A 22,388-nucleotide genomic window follows, 5' to 3' on the forward strand; every position below is an offset into this window, starting at 1 on the left:
CCCAGAAAACAGAAAAACAACAACTGTCCAGAAGTAATTTCATGAGCAGAAGTGACTAATAAAGCTTAGTTTCCTGTTAAGTGTGCCTTGTGGTTGATAGGAGTTTCCTGAGTTAAAGGTTTTGTCGCAATTACAGCACCTGTACAGGAAGATGTCTGCTCCCACCCCTCCAGCTGGTTCCCAGGGTGTTGCCCTGGGATTAAGAACCAAGGGGATGCTGTTGTAGGCTATGTGGGCTTAGGAGTCTCTTCTGCCATCCGCCTGCTTTTGCAGGGCATGCAAAAAGTGAATTGTCTTTGAAACATCTTCTGCTTAGTCATATCTGGTTCAAGTCAGGTGATGGGTAGAAGTTACGAGGAGACCTGGATGCAGACACATGCTGTGACTGCGGGAGTGTTGCTTCTTTCATCTCTGTGTCACTCTCCTGACAGTAATTCAAGTATACTTAAGTGTAAAGGGTTTTGTTGGTGGTGATGATGCTTAGTCAAAATTATTAATTTAAAAATAAATCCAGGTCTGTCTGAGAGCAGTTGTAAATCTAGACGATGAAAACCAAATGTTTTTGAATACCTTCTGTGTTACAATTCTGTATAAGGGCTGTATTCTGCCCTTCTGGTTTGTTTGCTTTTTATGGACTAGCTGTAAAAAAATGTACACAATGGCTATTGTAAATACCAGCCTTCCGTTTGCTGCTGTATGTAAAATTTTTAATTTATGTGCCATCGTTATTTGAAAAAATAACAAGAAAGTAATCCCAAAATACCTTATTGTATGAAAGAGTCCTTTCCATTTAGGCAGTTAGATAAGCAGCCCATTTCCTCTGAATGAATATTGCTAAAGTTGCTTACAGTAGTTACTGTGTCTGGACTGAATTCAGGTTTTCCAGGTGTGTGTTTCTTATTGTACAGATGTTTTTTGAATGCACTTTGAGATAAACTGAGAATATTTAAACAATCAGTTGAATATTGTATTTTTATGGTAAATAGAGAAAGATTTGGGTGGAAAAAAGTATCAATATAGAGTAGAAAGTTGGCAAGGTATAGATAGGTATGAAAACGTATGAATAGCGGATGAGTTGATTCTGAGTGGTTGAGGGGAAAAGCATTTTAAATTCTTGCATGTGTTGCATATGAATGCTAAATTTTCCCTTATGTTTGACATAATAAAGGCCTAAGAATATTACATTTAGTTTCAGTAATCAGTTTTATTTGCTAAGATATAAGTAGAGAATTTGAAAAAGAACAACAAATTAAGGGGGTTTTTTGATGAGCAATGCTGTGAAGCCAAGCTAAAACTAATAGGAATGTTTTGTGGTAAGTTCTGAGTAAACACAGAGTAACAATCCAAAAATAGGTGTTAATAAGGGCAGGAGTTGCCACACTTTCCTAAGGATTTGAGATCAGAAAAAAAAAAAAGTTCAGACTGTGGGAGAGGAAACATTACAGTTCTCATGTTTTTCGTAATAGTTAGGGAGTGCAGTGTGTTAATATGGAAGTAATCTAGGTTTGACCTAGGACTTGACCCATTTGTCAAGAATGGTTTAAAAGTAACAAGCTTTGTTTGGCAATTATATGGATGGGTACACTCATGACCCGTACCTTCAAATATAACTAATTCCAAATAGACATTTGATACTTCATTATGACTAATCTTCATTTTTAGTGATAGCATTTTGGTACTGTTTTCATATGGGTAAGTGTTAAGAATTTGTGGGATTCGGATTTCAGAAAGTTTTGACCATCTTTCAGATTGTTGTTAAGCTTGCGCTGATTTAATATGTTGCTCAAGAACACAGACTAAAGTCTGGAGGAAGAAGAGATGTCATGACCAGGTGTTTGAACTGGGGACTCTTGCTGAACAGGGGAAGATGATGAAATAATTAGCAAAATGGGTTTAGTTATATAATGTGGAACATAAATTATTCATACTAAAAAGAAATGTTTGTTTGCTTGCATTTTACTGTGAACTACTTAACTTGCTCTTTTGTGTTCTATGGAACAAGGTGACATTTGGAGAAGCAAGCTATGAATTCACCTCTGTACAAGTACTTTTTTCACAGAATAAACCTTCTACAAACTAATTCCAGAGTGAAAAGCAATGAATTCCTAGCATTCATTTTGCTTGTGACTTGATTATGACTTATATTTTCAAAATGTTTTATTATCTGTAACTGGAATCTGTTTTTATTGGAGTGCAGTTCCCATTTAAGTATTTATATGAAGTATCTAGATTGGTAATATTTAAAAATTATAAGCACTAACTAAAATTTGTATGTGTTACCTCCTTCTGAAGTATGATTCCTTTATTGAGGTAGCTAAATGAGTCCTCTCTCTCCTGAAAACTGCTGCATTTGTATATAAATTAATGAATGTGTTCTGTGCTCTTCTGAAAATGTGTCCAACTTCCTTATTATCCCGTTACTTATCTCAAACTTGTTTGTGTGTGCTGTGTCTTGCCATGGCTTTTCCTTTCAAGTTTCTAATAAACAAAACTTTTGAGATAAAACTTGGGTAAAAGCATTCAAAGAATTTTCAGAACTCAGTGAATATTTTATGCATTTAGTATCACAACTTGCGAAACATTTCTCCTCCAGTGCATCGGATGCATGCAAGACCACCTCTCCTGTCCACATTTGGGGAAAAAAGCATACAAAATTTTGAAAAAAATGTCTAGAATTTGAAGATGAAGAACAGTTTTGTATTGAAACTAATCAAAGAGAAGAATTAGTATATAGTTTGACACTGAAACACTTAATCCTTCATTTACAGGAAGAATGTAAATTTCACTTGCTGCCTCCTCTTTTTATCTTAAGCTGATAAATAAAACCAAATAATCGTATCTTGTTATAAAATTGTTGTATTGTCATAGAAAAATAGCCTTTTATCAATGTAGCAGTAAGCAAATGCTTTCATGTAGTAGCCTATCATAACAGGCATACAGCAATACAACTCTTGTGTTACTATAGGCAGTAAGATTCAAAAAAACCTCTTAATTTAGGCTCAGCCCTGCAAATACATGCATGTAAGAGTTCATGATTTTGAGGTCTTTCCTATTTCTGACTTGGCGTCGACGAAGATACTGAAAGAAATGATGTGCGCGGTAGCACGAAAGTCCGTTGAGATGTACCGCTTAGCGAATCCCTTCACGTGATTCATTAGGAAGTCTGAAGGCTTAATTTGAAACAATATGCCCTTAAAGGGTGGTTTGAAAACCTTTTTATGTTTAGGTAATATAAGCATAAGGGGGCCTAAAAATTGAACAGAGAAACTGAATAAAAGATAAGTTAAAGTTTCTCTTTTGGTTTCATAAAGACTTTGATCCATCAGTGATCTGGGTTCCAGAGTTATTCGTCACTGCATCCTTGGTGATACAAAGGAGGTGTGGATCAAAGCAAAAAGGGCTGTGGTGCAAGAATCTCTTACGCGTGTGCACAGATATACATGGTTTATGTAGGCACTTACTACTTACAGAAAATGTATGCTGTAGGGTAGTTACAGGTGTTGGGAAACATATTTGTCATCTTCAAAATCAAGATTCTGTTGAAAGTTTGATTTATATTGATGGGGATCGTTGATCTTTTTTTGAAGTAGTAATAGATGTTAGTGATTCAACTGCACTGAAGATTGAATGATTAAAATTGCCATGAGGTGAAATGCGGTCAAAATAAAAATATCTTAAACAGCATTATTTTACAGTGATCACTTAATCAAGAAGAAAGCAAAGATGATTGTAGTTGAGAAATAGAGTGCCGGATCTGGTGCACAGCTAGGTACTTAAGCATTATCATATGGTCTTTATTCTCAAGTGGGCTAAATCAAGTTTGTTATAGGCAATTTACATTCTAATGGCACTGAACTTTCAAATGATTATTTTTTGATTTTAATTATGTTAGTTTTAAGGTAACTGAAGGAGTGCTGAAGTTCTAGGACCTTTGAAGATCTTTAAGGAGTGCTGTTAGTTTAATAAAGGACTATTGTTAAAGTCATAATTCCCTAAAATGCAGCGAAACTAAGAAGAGTTCTTAAAACATGACTTAACGTCACATTTTTTAGAATTATTGTCTTTTTATGATTGTGTCAATGCAAAAGAATGAGACAATAATGAATATGTTCAATTGCATTACCCAGCTTGAATACAAGGAGCAAGCAAATGAGTAGTTTGCAGTTCTTGCAGCAGAAATAATATAGGGTGATGGCATTAAAATGGTGTGAGGTATGCGTGGAGTGGGAGCTTAAGCTGTGGAGATGAAAAAATTTCTGTGGACATAGGAAGGGTGTTTTGTTTTCTCTTGTGACTGGGAACTTGAAATTTGAGTAAAAAGCAGTTGTAGAGACTGCAGTACTGTATCTTTGGGTTTTGTTGCACTTCTAGTGGCTTAACACTCAGAAGCAGCATTTTACTGTGATATATTAATGAAGTGCAATACGATCTATTTCTTATTTTTACTAATTTCAGAGTAACCCATAGGATATATCAGACAGTGTAAAACTAATGCAGGCAGTGTTAAAAAATCACTTTTTATTTGGGTCGCAAATGCTATTTTAAAAATATATCTAATGACAATGAGTGGTTACTTCTAAAGCAAATTAAAAATATGACTGGAAAACGTGTATTATTTTAACCTAGGCAAAATTCCTTCTCACGATATTAAGTTCTTACTCACTATAGTTTTTAATATTTCCATTTGACATACGTTGAAGTAATTCTTGCTTTTATGAATTTTGAACTTTATTTTAATGTTTGAACATCATTTTCATGTCAGGTATAGATCATGAATGCAGGACTTCATGTAACATATTTCATTTCAAACGTTGTCCTTAAAGGCAGAATTAGGAGTATAATTGCATTTGTATGATATTCACTACCCAGAGTTCTCCAGTCCTGACTGGGACTTCTGAGATCTGTTGCAATGCAAATATAAACAAGTGTCAGTGAAACCCACTGTATATGAAGTGCTTATGAGCAGGTTTATGCCGTGCTTTTAAAGAGGAAACAAGGTATATTGTTACATGATGTGTCAGTTCATATGGTGGGAGCTTGCCTGCGACATCCTGAAGAAGAATTTGCCTGCTGTTAGAGCTCGGCTGCATTACTAGCCTTCAGCTCTGAGGCCCTTGCGGCTTGCTGGGAAGTGTCTGCAAAGATGTGCAGCAAACTTGGGGGTAAAAGCACCGTGATGGAGGAGTGAGAGACAGGATTCAAATGATTCATGCGCTGTGTGAGACTTGACAGGTGGGCATTTTGACAAGTTCTAAGTGTAAGTATATGCTAAGAATACATGGCTATACAAACGAGTCATTTTAGAAGAGGAGAGTTTATGGAGAGTCTACTCGCCCCCCTTCTCACAAGGTTTAGAGCATATCCTTTAACTAATTAAAAGAGATTAAAAGTGCTTTCAGTTTTACAGAGCTTTTACAGCTTTTTTTCCTCAAAAATGAAAATGAATAATGTTAGTTGCTTACGTAAGATGTAATGAAACTCTCAGTGTCACCAAAAAATCAAATGTCTGACCTCAGTATATTTGCTTTGTATAGATGACTGCAAAAACAGTCTTTCCTTTTAATTAAAATTCTAAAGTAAAAGGAAGGCAGGCTGACGTTGTGTAGCTCAAGTCCTTGTTTGTTAGTCACAATTTAATGAAAAGTAAAGGCATTCAAGACTAGTGGTGGTAAAAGGAGAAAGGAAATGCATCAGGGAATTTGAGAAAGGATGGTGACAGGGCATCATCACCGAAACTGGGACTTTGGAAGAGAGACTCCAGCTGGGTAGACCAGAGTTTGAAAGGAATTAGAGAAATAGCAGAACTTTGCTCAGATGGTGGCTTCTGTGACCGGCAGGGCAATGGGATGGGGGCCTGGAGGTAAAGCGAGAGAGAGAGACATGATCTGACCGATACAAGAAGCAGGCGAGGTACAGATGTGGAGAAAACTGCGGAGGCTGTGGGCAGAAACCATCAGGTGTGGTGGCAAAGCTGTGTGGGGACAGGACAGAGTGATACTGGATGACGAGTCTTGTGGGAGAGGTTAGGACTGAATAGTTGAGAAGGAAGCCATTGGGATGGGGAGTCACAGCGGGAAGAGGTGAAACTGGATCATGTATTTGTGAGAGGCAAGAGAAGGGAGTGTAAGGCAGGCTGCAATGTTACACAGATGTTTGAGTAGCCCTTAAAATCCTTCTTTCTGTAGCTTCTGAAATGGAACAGGAGACTCCTAAAGTGCTGTGAAATACCTGGGAAACTGAGCCGGGGGTTTCCTTAGTGCTGGTCCACGTAGAGAGCGACAACCTGCGGCACTGGTCCTTTAGTCAGTAAGGATCATGTACTAGATGCCTGTGTTCTGTGGACCAAAGTTGCTAGCTTTCTTCTGGTGAAACACTTCTATATTATTACACTATGCAGCAGAATTTCTAGAGAGGATTAATTTTTATTTTTTCAATGGGAGAATTATTTCAATTATATATTGAACAATTATTTAATAAAGGATGCAAAACCGTAAATGCAGAACAAAGGAAATGACAGAATTAATGATGTCTCCACAACTACCTTGAGAGAGTACATATTACAGGCTTCCGTTGTCGCAAAATACCTATTCTTTAGAGTGGAGCGCTGCTACTTGAACACACAGTCATTCTTCTCCGCTCCCCTCCCCCTGTCCCCCCAAATTTGCTGTGTGGTTGCACACTCTTTGTTTATTGCATAATATTTGATTTTTTTTTCTCTGATATTCATCAATGAATAATCTTTCACAAACAGGAACACAGTATTTTTCGAGAGCCTAGTCAGATTAGATGGTGATATCTCTATTTTACATAATAAAAAGTAATGCATTGAGGGACTAAGAATTTTACTTAAAGTATTCATTTTTGATGCCTGGTTTATTTTGATTTTTCAGAACATTTAGTAATGCTAAACACAGGTCTGATTGATTTTATTTACAGCTTAAATATCCAGCATTTTTTGGCAGTCAAATTACCAGCATATTGAGTTACATGTCAAATATTGAGGAATGCAAAGTTTAAGCTTGACACTCAGAAGTGTGATTTTAATTGACTTGTCTCCAGCTTTGTGACAGCATGAGGGATGGAGTCTAGGCAGCATTCTGCTTTATAAGCGTAAGACCACCTTTCTCCTCCTCCTTTGTTAACCTTTCAGGTTTTTTAAATATCACAAAACTTTTTTTCTGTCTGCACTTGCTTTGCTTCCAGAGCACTTCCACCCTCTTTACTAGGTGGAACAGGAGTCCTATAGTAAAGACTTTACTGACCGTGCTACAAGAATTGCATCAGAATTCCAATGCACAGCAGGATTAATTAAAGTTCAATATTTCACTTTGCTGCTAGTATAATAATATTTAAACATAGGGTGGTTTACTGAAATTCTTGTGACAAGAAGGAATGGTAATATAAAAAAATAATGGCCATATCTTGATGTGGTATGGAACCGTTGCCTAGATCTGCAGTGGGTGTTTCATGAATGCAGGGATTATTTTTCATTTGAGTCTGGGGAGGGAAAAACCAGAACTACTCTCGTATGTTTGGGAAAGATATTTTATGTCTCTCTCTGATTTTTAAAGTTCCTGTTGAAGAATCTTTTGTGGTAGCTGTAGCCAAAGATGGCTGGATGGTCTCCACTTGACCTAGATGGGAAAAAAAAAAAGTAATCTGTTCTCAAGATGAATAGGATCCAGAATATTGTGTCTGTCTATACCATAGTACAGGAATTTGTGGACATGCTTCTCATTCTTGGAAAATGCCAGATTCTTAACTTGTACTTACGGATGTTGGCACTTAACTGTTCATCAGGAAAAACATGTTAAAAATGTTCTGAGGGAGTGAAAACTGAATCTTAACTGTTAAAACTGAGATGGGTATTTGTGGCTTATATTTTTTTACGTTGCCTTAACTAATGTTCTGTGGTTCAGCTGCTGTCGCTGTCGACTACAGTGTTTTGTCCCTGGTTTCCTCCAGAGAGTTGGCAGAAACTGCAACAAAGCTTTCTTGTGCTGTTTTGCCAATCTTAGGTGGGTGGAGAGGATTCTTTTCCATCTCCTCTCAATTAAATTAGGCTTTAAGCAGCTCTTCGTTGCTGATTGTCAATTATTTCTCCTTTGTTTTGAGAAATACTGTTTATTTTCGGAGGAGTATTCTCTCACACCTCCTTTCTGGAGTTTTTTGAAACCTCCAGTTATGGTCTGTCTTAACTCAAAAATGCTATTTACACATTTCATAATCACAGCTGATAGAAGCCAGTGGAAAATAAATACTTTGGGTTTGGACTGAGCCTGTAAAATAAAAATACTTGTTAAATTCCTTCCAGGAATTTAGCAGAAATTTCAAAACTGGAGAATGCTTTAAAACCAAAGCTATCGATGTATTATTCTGCTTTGTTCTTTTTTTTTTTTTTTTTTTAAATTTTTTATTTTTTCAAGGACAGTGTTAGGAAGAACTGGAGAGCCTTCTGGTATTCAGTTAAGTGACAATCTCTTAGGTTACGTGGTTTTTCTCCATTGCATGGGAAAGCTCTGTATGTATTTTTATAATTATTTTTAACTGGTGAAGGAAAGGGGGCTTTGTCTTGACATGGCAGGCAGCTAGTTTCCCATGGTGGTGGTTTTCTTTTCCAATCAATTTCCTTCATAATGAACTTTCACCATTGCTGTTGACAACGCTGGTGGATACAGCTTTTAATTTCTCTATCTTTGGCTTGGCACGGTATTTTACATTGAACAATGCAGTGGGCAGAAGGCTGGGTTTGCTGTGTGATACCTGGATTGCTAAGGGAAGCATGTTTTGTAATTCCTTTGGGAAGTAAGACATGGGTATCTTATTGAGACCTGCCGGTCGAGGATACAGTCTTCCATCTGAGCAGAGTTAGCCAGCCTGTTTATCCAAAAAGGCAACTATGGCATCAGTGAGGCACCAAGAGGAATTCCTAAACGCTGTCTTGTTCTGTTTTGTTTTCTATTTAAATCAGTTGTGGGGACCCATTTTCAATTGCTGCTCCAAGCCTGCAACACTTTCTTTGAACAGTCAACATGATCTTCATGTCACTTGGGTTTAGTTTCAACCCATGCCTACACCAGCTCTGGTGCGCTGCAGTGCTTTACTGGGGAGGGAAAGGGGCACTAGCAGGTGAGGGAGGAGGAAGGAGCTTACCACTAGCTCCTTCCCCCCAGCCAACAGGTTAGCTCTGAAAAATCTGAATTTCAGGGCTAGCCCTGCCCAAGCTCTGCAGTCAGAAACTGGGAGCTGGAGGGAGAGCGAGCAAGGCAGGAGCATGAGACTTAACTTACAAATAAAGCATCCAATACTGCTCTTTTATTATTTTGGTGTTGTTTGATATCACATGTATAATCACAGTACTAAACTGTATTGGGTTATCAACCATGTTGCTGTCCTCCCTGTGTCAGCTCTTCAGGAGATGGACTTTTATCTCCGAGAGTTTAAAAATTAAACCCCTTGGTATTAAAAGTGCTGTAAGTACTGCTAGTAACTGCTTCCCCCCAAATATGATAAACAGACTGTTGAAGCTCAGTGTCACTACTGCAGAACCCATTGTTTTGCCTCTCTTCTGCTCCCTTCTGTTGTAATTGTAATAAAATCCTCCCTTTTCAGGGCGGGGGGTAGAACATACACTCCTCTGTATGCCTGGCTTGGCAGCTGGAGTCCTGCTGACTGTTTTTCTATGTGCTTAACATGTTACTTCAAGTGAAGTTCTAGTCAAATTTCAACTGGAAAGAATCTAAATTTCAAACACTTGTAGAATTCTCCTTTTGCTGATTTTTATTGTTTGAATGCATTATAAGCATAAATGGAATGAATGGCTAGAACATAAAATGTGGGGAAAGACCCATAGAGACTTCAATAGCTTGATGGGAATAGTCATGACAGGTTCACCTTGTTTGAAAAAACAGCTTAGCTTACTACTTCAGTACATTGGTTACCCCTGAGGGTGAGTTGGGAGGTTGGGTTTTCTTGCCATGTGTAATTGATTGAATAAATGCAAATAATCTTGCTAAGAGGGTGGTGGTGCAGTTTTCCCAGGCAGGGTGAGATGGAAAGTGTTGGCCAGGTGGGGTGGCCAGTGTTTTTGTAGAACAGTTTTTATAGGTAAAGTCTTTTCTATCCATCTCCTCCACAGCAACTGATAGCAACATAGAATATTTTTCGGAGTAGCCTCCTCCGTAGACTCTGTGTATGACTTATCAGCTTGTGGCCATAGAGAACGTACTGGCAAATTTGAAAGTTTTATATAATGAACTTCAGTTCCTGCTGAGTTGAAAATCCAGGAGGAGCCAGGGGACATGCTGCCCACACTTACCCTCTGGTTTGGAGGAGGAAGAATTTGATTTGGCACAGCAAACTGCTAGTCCCCAATCTGTATCACAGATGGCCAGCAACCTTGAAAGGGGATGTCTGTGTGGAAAAAATCAGCTATCACTCTATGTATTTCTGCAGGTTGAATGAAGTACCAAAGGAAATGCCCATATCACCTTTTGCTCTCAAAAAGCTGCGAAGACAGTGTTTCACTCTGGTATCAATGATGAAGGAAACTGCAACTCCTTCTGAAAAAGAGGATGGTGTTTTTCTGTTAACTTCATGATGATTCTGTTTAGAGGGATGGGGATGTAAACAGAGGAGGGCTGTGTACCTGTATGTTTTAACGGCGCTACACTGCAGGGACCCCTTTGAGCACATTGCGTTTTGAAAACCGTTCCCTGACCTTACAGTTTGCTGTCTTTGTAACAGCTCATATGACATTGCCAAACTAGTTGCAAAAAGTCTGCCTGTTAACCTCATAGTCTGGAAAGCTGGATGTATGAAACGGCTGTCTAAAGATATGCCTTCCAAGACCCTTGGCCAGGCCAAGTTTTCTGTACTTAAGATTGCTGTTGCCACAAGAACAGCAGATGTTTGCACAGCAGACAAACAACATTGATGATAAAGCAAATTGACCTTTTTTGGAACAAGCTATTTGGGGCACATTCCTAGGGCAATTTTTTTTTTTTTCCTTTTTTTTTTTTTTCTTTTTTTCTTTTTTTCTTTTCTTGGACTGTATCTTTCTTCATAAAACTGCTTGGCTATATGTTGACATGTCTGTTGCTAGAGGTGATAAAAAAAGTTAAGGAGAAGGGTTTACAAACTTTTCCACTAACACTGATACTACAAATCATTAAACCTAATCCAAACCTATTTTTGTCGGCTGTATTTTACTGAAGTAGTTGTTATGATGTTTATTTTTCCAGTGTCCCTATGGGAACCCTGGAAGATTCTAAAATGTAATAATTAAAGAATGACAGGCCTTTCCTTAGAATGTAAAGTGAGGAAGAGTTTTGTGGTTTAAACAGCTATGCTGTTGCTTGTTAACAAGATATTTTGCCTTGTACTCTAGCCAGGCCTATAATGGTCAAAAAACGCTGAAGTCGAGAACTACATGTTTGTTTTCAATCAGTTGTTTTTCAAGTTAAAAGGCTTTAATGGCTTGTTTTAATTTGTTTGGTAGTATTGTCAGTAGTATTAATATTTGTATGAAATCACTTGGTACAGTACAGCTGAGGCTGTCCCAGTAAGGCAATACATTTTGTTGTCACTTATTTTTTCTATTATAAGACCTTTCTTTTAAGGTATAAAAGATTAATTGAAAGTTTGGGGAATCTCTGTGAACTTGAGTGATATACTTCTGTTTAAATTACATTTTAAAGGTATTTTAAATGCAATATTAAACCTGTATTTTAATTGTATAATAAAATATTTTGAATAAAATTATTATAAATTTAAAGTAAAAATATCACTAAAGTGAAAATCTCAGTGTTTTATGGCTGCATCTTTACTATTTGGACCTAAACTCTAATTTTTTAACTGTAAGCTGATGTTCCTGTAGTTATAACAAATGTAACTTCTGGTAGAGGCTTGATTCCTGGCATCTGAGGAATTTTAGAAAAATTGACTAAGTTCAGACTTTGGAACCTCTTGAGATTTTTAAAGAATTTCATCCGTTGTACCACTAACATTAGTGGAGGTGTGCTGTATTGCTTAACAGGAGAACCATAAGACCCTGCATATTTTTGTGGTGTTGTTTTTCAGATGTGATTTACAATGCTAATTTAAGGACTAGGATAAAGAAGTTTTGTGGGGTTTTTTAGGTATTAAAAATACAGGTAGTTTGTGTCTTGACTCAGTTTATAAAATTGCTTTGCTGAATAGTAGGCAGTAGGCTTTGGGACAAGGATTTTGTAGTGCCTTGAAGGGGTGTGTGTTAGTATCAAAATTCTAAATTGAATGATGGGTTATCTGTATCAGTATTAGGGTTTGGGTTTTTTTAGCAGGACTAGTTCACAACATTAGAAAGACAAAATACTGAATTCTAGGAGAACGCAAAATGGGTTTCTTACATGTGTCTAGATATAATTTGGTTGTTATGTAGGGTGATTTGCTTTTGGAGCTTTTGAAAACCAATTCCCATTTCTGTTTAGAAATATTGTTCTGAACAAATTGTTCTGCAATATGATACCTGTTACAACTCTTCACTGCAAATACAGCTGTACTAATTCCATCAGCCTCTGTACAGATAGAAGCGGACAGAGATGGGTCCCTGTACCATGAAAGCATAAGCTAAAAAGGTTTTTGTGGGCCATGTAAAATGGCTACCTTACGATGCGCTTTTTTGTTTCTTTCTTGATCCAAGTGTGTGATAGTCAGTGCCTTGTCTGTTACAAAAATACTGTCCCTGTTTTATAGATGTGAAACTGTAGGTGAAGCATCTGAAATTGCTCGTTTAGGATCATTGAGGAAGACTGCCTTTGAGCCAGAAATTGAACTTAATGTTTTCTGAGACCCATTCCAGTCCTGTGTACACTGGGTTATACAACCTTCTTTTATGGGCAACTTTTATGAACCATATTTACTGAAGCTTCTGTTTTAGTAATAGATTTCATTTGTGTAAAGTATTAAACGTGATTTGAAACCAATTATTTTTAAAAGAACTCCTTTTCCTGCTTAATTATTTGAAGTTTGGGTGTTGGTTTTTTTTTTTTTTTGCCAAAGGTTGTGTTATATGGTTTTTGAGGTAGAGTTATTAGTAACTTGGATGTTCTGCATGCCTGCAGAGAGCATGTATTAATGAACTGGGACTGGTTAGTTGTAGTGCTAAATGGGGCTGAAAGAGGGGAACAGTTGTCCTGATACTGTTTCATTGTGAAGAACACTGGGGTTGCCTGGCTTATTTTGCTTACACTTTTCAAAGATATTATAAAAGAGGGGAAAAAGAAGAGGGAAATGAAGCTTAACTTTATATACGTGGGGTTTTTCCACTGAATGTAATAATGTCTTGAGTACAACTGTTCTTGCTTCCAGAAGCCAAGAATTGATTGTTAAGTGTCCCCTATCTTGAAGAAGTGGCGTCCAAAAACATTGCATGATACATCATCTAGGCCAATATTGTGCTTCAGCATTTTAATTTTTCATTGAATACAACAATGTTTTGCTGTTTGGCAGAGAAATTAATACTGTCCAAAGTGAACTCCTCATTATACTATATTTTGCTTTTGCAACTGGAGTTAACAACATACAGCACAGATGCAGTGGATGTCTATGAACTCAAAATACTGTAGAAAAATATAGTCAGCTTGACTCTTTTTTTTTTTTTTTTTTGCTTTTTTGCTTTAAATTTAAAAAAAGGCACAAGCAAGCTTACTTCATAAACTTTTTCTCACAGCAGTTTTGGCTTAGTTCTTACTAGTCATTATTTCTAGCTTTAAACTACATTATATTACATTAGGGAATATATGTATATAAGCAAAACGGTCTGTTGTTTTCAGGGCTCTGATTACATCTATTTTATGTTACTGTTACCTCGTTTGGTGTGGATTTTTTTTTTTTTTTAAATGATTGATATTTTCCTTTGTTTCAGCCAAACCTTTTACATCTAAAGTGAAACAGATGCGACTACATAAAGAAGATTTTGAAATCCTGAAGGTGATTGGTCGAGGAGCCTTTGGGGAGGTATGTATGTGAAGGAGGTGGAAGGAAGGGTTTGAATAATGGTCTTGCAAATCTGCAGCACTGAGGAGAGACAGTTAATAGCAATATACTGATGTACGGGTTTTTACATTATTTAGGCATAATGGATATTGTAGGCCCACCTAATGTTTGATGCAAATACACTTTGATTTATACGTTCTTTGGCAGCTCTTTTTAAGTCTTATAAATTTTGAGAGGAGGCAAGTTCACATGGATTAAAAGACCATGTTTCAACTGTCTGATGATAAATCATTTGTTTGACTGTAATTCTTTCCAGTCAGCAGGTGGAGGCCAGTGAGTTACTGATGGTATAAAGATCTACCCATTTCTAATCATCCTAGTAACTAAATAGTCTGAAACTAGTTTTCAGCAACTTAAATAGCCAAATACTGATACTGACATTCTAAGAACACAGAGAAATCTATTTCTGTCACTTCATTTCCTATTTTTAATGAATGTTTTAATATTTTTCCTGTATTTCTTTTAAAGAGTTTAGCAAATGTTAGTTTCTTTTTCAGTTGTCGCCTACTGCTATCGAACTATACAATTCTTTGCTGCTTCTGATTAAGCCATCTCTTATTTGAAGTTGTCAAACAAGGCTGTTGATCACTAGGTTTTACACTAGGCATGTCAGATTATATAGGTTGAAGAAACTTGAATAAATAAACGTTAGCTTTCTGCCCCTTCTTAATTATATTAGGTGCATGTGCTTTGTTCTTCATGCAGGACACTACGTATGTAGAAGGAGCAACCTAATGTATAACAGTGCCTTGAATTTTTGATAGCCAAATACACTACAGATGGGATAATATGTAAAGCTTCTGCAGAAGGTACTCCATACTGCCTGAAAATATGTGTGAACTGAAACCCAAAGTATAAGAAGAAGATTTTCTGAGCAATGTCTTCATTGCTTTTGGAACTGGAAATGGGTTTTTTTTCAGTTCTCTTTGGTGTGAGAGCATCTCTGGAGGCTTTGTGCCATGTGACAGAAGAGTCGGTTTCAGGTTCACTTACACGTTTGCATCACATGAAAATTAGTCTTTACTAGTCTGTGGTTATGCAAGAATAGACTTCTATAGGTAGTATGTAAGGAACAGGAATTTTTACTGTAGTGTATGCCACTACATACTCTGATGATGCCTACAAGCAAATATCATCATTGGGCAACTGTAAAAATAACAATTAAAAAGTAGTATTTATTTAACTACTTTATCACTTTCAGTTGGTTTTGCTCCATCTGGAGTAATGCTTCTTTATAAAGGAGACTGAAGGTGGAAGTTACTCATGGATAATTTATCTTTAGTCTAAACCTCTGCCACAAAGAGAATGTTGCATTCTCCATTTTGATGTAATGCTTCTGCTTAGAACATCAGCTTTTCTCAGTGCTGCCATAGTAGTTGCAGCTGAGTTCATGTACAGATTGATGCAAGAAAAATCACTGATGTGGGTGCTTTCTTGTCAGAAGAATCATATGTGAAACCTGCCTTATACTGTGTTTTTAAGAGAAGTCATTTTTGTCTGCTAAATCAGCTCAAACTCCACACCAGCTAAACCACAAAAAACCTGTAGTTCTTTCTCAGGAAGCTTCTTTGTGGTGAATCATCCCATGAACAGTGAGAACGTAATTTTCCTCACGCTCTTCCGGGGACAGTCTGTGTAATTGGTTAGTTCTCCTCTTTTAGGAACGGTGTGTCTTTCTAATTCCTTATGTGAGAAAGATAGCATGACTCTACTTCATTGTCAAAATCTTCAGTAAGGGGAAAACTGAAGTTCTCTCAGTGAAGATGTTTGGTTTTGTATGTTCTTAAAGTAGGATTTACTAAACATTTGCAAGGATATATGTCAAATTTTCTTACTAGCTTAAAGAAGACAAGTTTTAAGTCCTACACAGACATTTGTCTAAGAAAAGAAGTTCTGTATGAAATTACTGATTTTCCTTTAAAATAACCAGTAAATATCCAAGCAAGGATGAAAAAAAGGACCACCAAATTTTACTGCTACTTAAGCCACCAAAAACTATATTAATATTAAATTGCAAAATACTTGTATGGTTCAGTAGACTACAGTAGTTTACTGAGACAGATTAAGAAATCTGGAAGAATGTATTTTCTTTCCAGCGAACTGTAAATGAGACGAAGGTTGCTCTAGGTTACTGGGAGGAGTAATTTTTGTCTCCTGAATCAACATAATTCTGAAATTCTGTAGACTGCAAAGTTAGTGCAAGTTTTCTTTGGCACAGTCTCAGACTTGTTCTTATTTTGATTTTACGCTACTCAGTTTCTTCAATTTGCATAGTCAAGAAATATTTCCCTTTTTGTTTTTACAAATTTGATGCAGACAAAAAGTTGTTTAAGCTAGTTATTGCTTATAACTGTAAGAGTTCATTGTTTCTAGTTTTCTTTTCCCCTTACCCTGCTTGCTGCCAGCCTGAGAATGCTTCCTTTTTGTCAAATTAATGACATACCCCTTTCCTCTGCATGCATACGTTTACTTATTTAAAATTACATGTAAGAGAGTGCTGTCTTTAGAAAACACAGATGTTTTGCTTGGAGGAGGATTATCCTGATAAAATTAATAATGCGGGCATCAAGTGTTTCATTGTGCTGGCTTTGGGCAGCATGGTTTGAAAAACTTAACAAACAACTGTAAAGAAGACTTTAAACTTGGGAGTTGAAGAATGCTGCTATGAAAGGTGAAGCAACTGGGCAACAGCTCTTAGCGGTGTATCTCAGCAGTATAAAAGTGTGGCTTCTTGAAGGTTCTAGCTAATACCAAAATTTTCAGTTCATTCTATTGTTGCTTAAAAAACAAAAAAAAAACCCAAACAAAAAAGTTCAGTGCTTGCTTATGCAAGCAAATACTATGTCGTTATGTTGTTGATATTTTGAAGATGAGTAATTTTGTAGCTCTGAGAACTAGTTACTCACTCCTAAATTTTGGCATCCATTTATGAACAGTAACATTCCCTCTTCCTGTTTCTGGAGGGCTGCCTATTTTTGATGAACAAGAAAACCAATGCTGAGTCTTTTATTTTGTTTTGTTTTGTTTTAAATTTCAATTTTAATAGCTTCTGTTGTAGCTTTTTTTCTGTATAAGGCTGTTGCTTTTTAAGCAAAGGAAATGTGCAGACATGTACTGTAGAGACAAGTAGCTGAGTTTGGGGCAGAAGGTGTCTGACAGTATGCCAGACTGTACTGCTGTTTGTGGGAAATATGGAAAACTGCTGGAAGAATGGGAAAAAAAAACCTATCTGACTAAACCAAGATGTTTACATCAGCACATACCAATCATTTTTTGTTGGGCTGCTCACAGGAAAATATAAATTTAAAAAAACCCCAACCTTTAAAAGTCCAATTTTAAGAAACTCCGGTAGCAACACACTTCATGATAACTAGACAGGAATGATCACTCTTTCTTCTGTCTTGACAGCTTCATTGGGGAAGGGAGAAGATCAAAACAGCACTCCGTATTTGGGCCTTTGTGTATATAGTATATACCTCTGTGTGTTTATGTAAACACTGCCTGGATCTGTAATCATGTTTCAGAATTTTTTTGTTACAATTAGAAACTGCATCAGACTGCTCATTGCTAAGTGTCAGGTTTTTCTTTCACAGTCCTGAAATAAGCATTTTAGAGTTTACTTTCATAAAGCACTGAGACACCCCCAAAAAGATGCTGTGATTGCAGAAAAATTATGATGTTTGTGATCTTTTTGTGTGTGCATGGTGGTTATTGATATGGAACAACATTAATGGCTTTCACAGACTAAAAGGCTGCTTCTGATTGATTGTAAACACAGCTGGTAAACATGAGTCTATTTTTGTTTTTTTAGTCACTCTTCAATACTATTACACATTCACATAAGGTACCAAGCCCTTGATCTTGTCATTGAAGGCCTATGCTCCAGCTGTTAACCAAAGGCAGTGCTGTAGCTCTTTTGGTTGTGTCCAAGTGAATGCTGTATAGGAGACTGCAAATTTAGGCAGCTGTGCAATTAGTGTATGTCTTGCAATAACCAAGTCTTTTGCAGAATAACACAGCCTTTCACTGAGCATGCTACAGGCAAGAAGTGAAATCCTGAAGTTGGACTTGAAATACACGTATTATCTTATGCTTCTGGCTGCCTATACTACAACGGTTAACAGTGGGGGAAAAACTTTTTCACGCTGGGCAGCAGCAGCCGTCTAGTCAGCTGTGGGACCGACCTTTTAATTTTTCCCTGCAACCCTCGCAAAACCCTTAAAGGTCTTTAGGACAGAATTACATTGTAGCTTCATACCACAGACTGCATCATGCAGAGCGGGTCCCTGTCATCCAAGATATGATACAGTTTGAATGCTGACTAGTTTCAATGTTAAGGCTTTCTCCTCTTGCTGTTTCTCATTAGAAATCGATACAGATATGGCTTATCAGAGTTTCAGGCTAGTTTTACTCAAGATTCAAATCCGCATAGTGGGTTATGTATCACTGCAGAAGATTCATCTTTCCCTCCTAAAGAAAATTGTGATGCTCGGTCTTGGGATACCATGCACAGGAGAGTAGACATTCTTTATGAATTAAAATTAGATTATAGTCTAAAGTAACTATTTTTGTGTTTCAAATCTGAAAGTACCTTGAGGGATCCCAAGTCTGGACTTGAACCTCAATTTTTATGTATGAAGTAATCTTTAAAAATTTCAGTTCATAAACTAGTTTAAACAAGTAAGTGTAGTACCTTTCTGTCTTCTCTTCTTTTTTTTATCTCCCTCCCCCCCCTTCCCACCCCCCTGCAACCCCAGAAGGCAGCAGTGTCAAGAGCAGGGCTGATAATGCGTTGCTGCACATATGGGAAGTGACAGCTGCTTTGTCTATGAATCTGTAGCTAATCAAGAGGTACACTTTGAGATACACTTTAGTTTATACATCTGAGTATTGCAGTCCTTCAACCTGTGCTTTTGCCATGTTCATGAAGCTGTTGCAGCTGATGACACATTTGAAGATGGTTGAAAGAGGTTTGCGTGACACTTTCTTCAAACTGTCTGATCCTGTATTTTCTTTTCTGTTATCACTTTCTTCACACATAGCTGGTTTACTGATTTTTGAAAGAGGTGGAAGGAATGTAGGATTCAACCTTAGTATTTTTTTGTCACTGGCCTGCAGGATGAAGATGATGATAATCTGTGTGACAGCATGTTGGTTTGTAACCAGATGCACACAGAAATAAACTTTTATCTGCTTAAGCCTTAAGATTTGTTTGAAAGGGAAGAGGCAGAATGGGATAGTTGGAGAATGGTTGTTAAAATGTATTGACTGTTGAACTGTTCTGTAGTTGGGATGGTAGAGTGTAGTGGTCTGGTCTAGTTCTGATCAGCAGCTCTGAGTCTGTGGCAGATTCATGGCCATTTTGGGTAAGACATTGAGCTTTCCATACCCAGGGAAGCCTGAACTGTGAAAACATATTTGTGTAAACTTCTTCCCTCCCTCTTTCCTAAAAATATTCCATGTTAGCTTTTATTATAGCTAAACAAAACTGAAATATTCTCAGAAAAGGACTGTGTTGGTTGGCTTTGTTAATTTATTATTACTTAGGCCTATGGTATCTAATGTTTCAGAAGCAATGAGAGGGAGGGGGGGCTTGTGTTTCCTAAGTTTTACTTCTCTAGAAAATGTGGATTTCACTGTTTCCCTGCCGCTGACAACAGACGTGATAGAGCTCATTGAACTTCAGGTGGAAAAATGTGAAGTAATACTTTACTATATCTTTGAAGAAAGTCTAGTGCATTATTTGAAATGAGAGTGGAAGTTGTTTTATGGCAAACCTCAGTCTAACTTGTGTCTAAAACCTAAAAGATAGTGTTTATTTTGTTTTAGAAACTACTACATTGTTGTCTTTTCTTGGTGATTCTTTAATTTAAATTATTGTGTAGGACGGAAGTCCAGGAATATAAAGCATACAGCCAGTGATAGCTTCATGACAGTATGATAGAGCAAGAAGTGTGATGGTAAGAAATACCATTGTTCATCTACAGTCACCTGGAAAAAAATGATACATAATGAAAGTGTGATACATAATGAAAGCTTGAAATAGGCTTTCACAGAATAAATATCCTGTACTGTTGTGGTATTACTCTTTCTTGATGGCGATGGTATGGTATTGTGTGGATAGTAAAGCTAAGTGCCCAGAACACTGAAGAAAAAGACTCCAAAACTGCAAGGTTTCATAAAAATGAAAACAATATGCGTTTTCATGTTTTAACTTATTTATCTTTCATTTATCTTTTCCAGGTTGCAGTAGTAAAACTGAAGAATGCAGATAAGGTTTTTGCCATGAAGATACTTAATAAGTGGGAGATGCTGAAGAGAGCTGAAGTAAGATTACAGTAATGTTTCCTATAATCATGCACCCTCATACTCTGCTGAATTCTTACTTCTCTCTCCACAAGACTCTGTGTGTCTAGAGGGATTGAGGAGGTGCTTCACTACCTACTGACAATATGAAGATGAATATTAACATAAGCTTAAAGCAGCTCGTCAGAAGGGTTAAAATGGAATGGAATCTTGACTTAGGTGGGGCTGGATGTTTTAGACATTATACCTTTTCTGTAATTGCCGAAGAATTACTGACTATACAAGCAATCTTTTAATGCATTTATTCCAGTTAGGAATGTAGTCTTTAGCAAGTATTTTCCATGGTGAAAGGTAATTACTGAGCTATAAAAAAAGGTAATTACTGAGGTATAACTCACCAAGCTTATTAGTTGATCAGTAGTTAGAACTTAGTCAAGGTCCAATTTGTAGACTGAAAAATTAGAAAGATAAAACTTTCAAATTAATTTGACTGCATGTTTCATAAAAATGTCCATCTGCAAAAAATTTGTGATGAAAAGTTCCTCATTAAAGCTTGAGTCCATTCTGCCTTCTGAAGAAGGTGGAACAGCTCTTTCACCAGCCCTGCTTTGCCTTGGGTTCCTACTTTCATTATACAACTCCACTCTTCATAAAATCCTCAATATATTTCCCTGGATTCCTTTGGAAAGAAACTTATAAAATGCAGTCTGCACCTGAACACTTGTGTATTAGTTTTAAACAGAACATGTATCTAACTCTTTAAATTGCTTTGAAATTCTTCATCTGTGTATACTAAAAATAAACTGCCTGAAAAATAGACTCATAAAAATATAAATCAGTGTCTTACACATACAAAGTTGCTTTGGCCATTGGGTTTTCCTTAGTTTGGACAGTGCAAGCACTATCTTGGTGTCTCTTCCAACTTGTCTGATCAAATTATCTCTAACCTCAGTTTTTATTTGAGATTCCTACTTTGCTACTCTCAGACTGCCTTGCTGTTCAATTGCTTCCAAGTTTATTCTGATTTCCGCATTTCTGTTTTAATTATATCTTGTTAGGAAATGAGATCAATGGGAAACTATCACACTTTTCTAAAAAAAAAAAAAAAAAGTATCCAGACAAATTAAAGCCAATTTCTGATGTGTGCACATCCTGTCTCTTTTAATGAAAATGTTATCACATTAAGAAGTATGTAGCATGCAGATTGTGGTTAGATGTACACAATGTGTTTCCTCTTTATCCAAAAATTACTCAGATACTGAGCAATCTGGTATTAGTCTCGACAGAAAGAGGTATTTCTCTCCAAGATAGATGTCATTACTGTAAGTTTTATTATTTCAGTGAAAAAGAAAAGACCAGAAATAAAGTTCCACTCTATTTTTAAATGTACCCTTTTAAAGTCAGTTTAAAAGCTATTTCTTTCCATTAAAATACAGTTATAAATAGGTTTGAAAGATTTTTCTCTATGCAAGGTATTAAAAATACTCTTCCCATGGGTCCAGCTGTATTTCTGAAAGTCTGAACCGTTAGCCTAAAAAGAATTACAGCTATGTTTTTCCATGTATTTGTAACCCATGGGTATACAGTGGAAAGAGAACCATCTGGAGTGAAAATGCATTACAAAGCATGACCTTCAACAACTGTAACCTGTCATTTTTAAACATTGATGAATGCATCTCACTTGTTACTACTGCTAGGGAAAATGACCCATTTTGGCTCTGTTAGCAATGTGCTGCACTAACACTGAAATACACAGGAAAATCGTACAGTCCAAAAATTCAAGACAAGCATATAGGTAGGTGTATACGTAAGTGGCAGAAGTAAGTTGTTCATATATCCCTGTATCGACTCTGTGGGAAGTGGGAGTCATTTGTAAAAGCAGAAAGGGAGTATGTACTCAAAAAAGGCTTGTGAATGCCAGATTAAGGTTGATGACTGCAAGCTCGGAGAGTAATTGTATGCAAAAACTTCGTTACAGTGAAATTATACGGGTTGCAAGGTCAGTGTTCTCTTTTGTATTATAAAGAGCATAAGTTTTCCAAATA

The 22,388-nt window shown here is 36.8% G+C and overlaps 1 protein-coding gene across 3 annotated transcripts in view; it reads left to right on the forward strand.

Annotated features, from left to right (window-relative positions):
- Nucleotides 1-22,388, forward strand: part of CDC42BPA (CDC42 binding protein kinase alpha) — a 189,013-nt gene that overhangs the window by 48,620 nt on the left and 118,005 nt on the right. For all 3 annotated transcript variants that reach the window (XM_050895160.1, XM_050895161.1, XM_050895162.1), the window contains exons 3-4: nucleotides 13,907-13,998; nucleotides 20,281-20,364. In XM_050895160.1, the coding sequence (XP_050751117.1) occupies nucleotides 13,907-13,998; nucleotides 20,281-20,364 (176 nt within the window). The remainder of the gene's footprint in view (nucleotides 1-13,906; nucleotides 13,999-20,280; nucleotides 20,365-22,388) is intronic.

Source organism: Gymnogyps californianus, chromosome 3 (genome assembly GCF_018139145.2).
Source record: "Gymnogyps californianus isolate 813 chromosome 3, ASM1813914v2, whole genome shotgun sequence".
Lineage (NCBI taxonomy): Eukaryota > Metazoa > Chordata > Aves > Accipitriformes > Cathartidae > Gymnogyps > Gymnogyps californianus.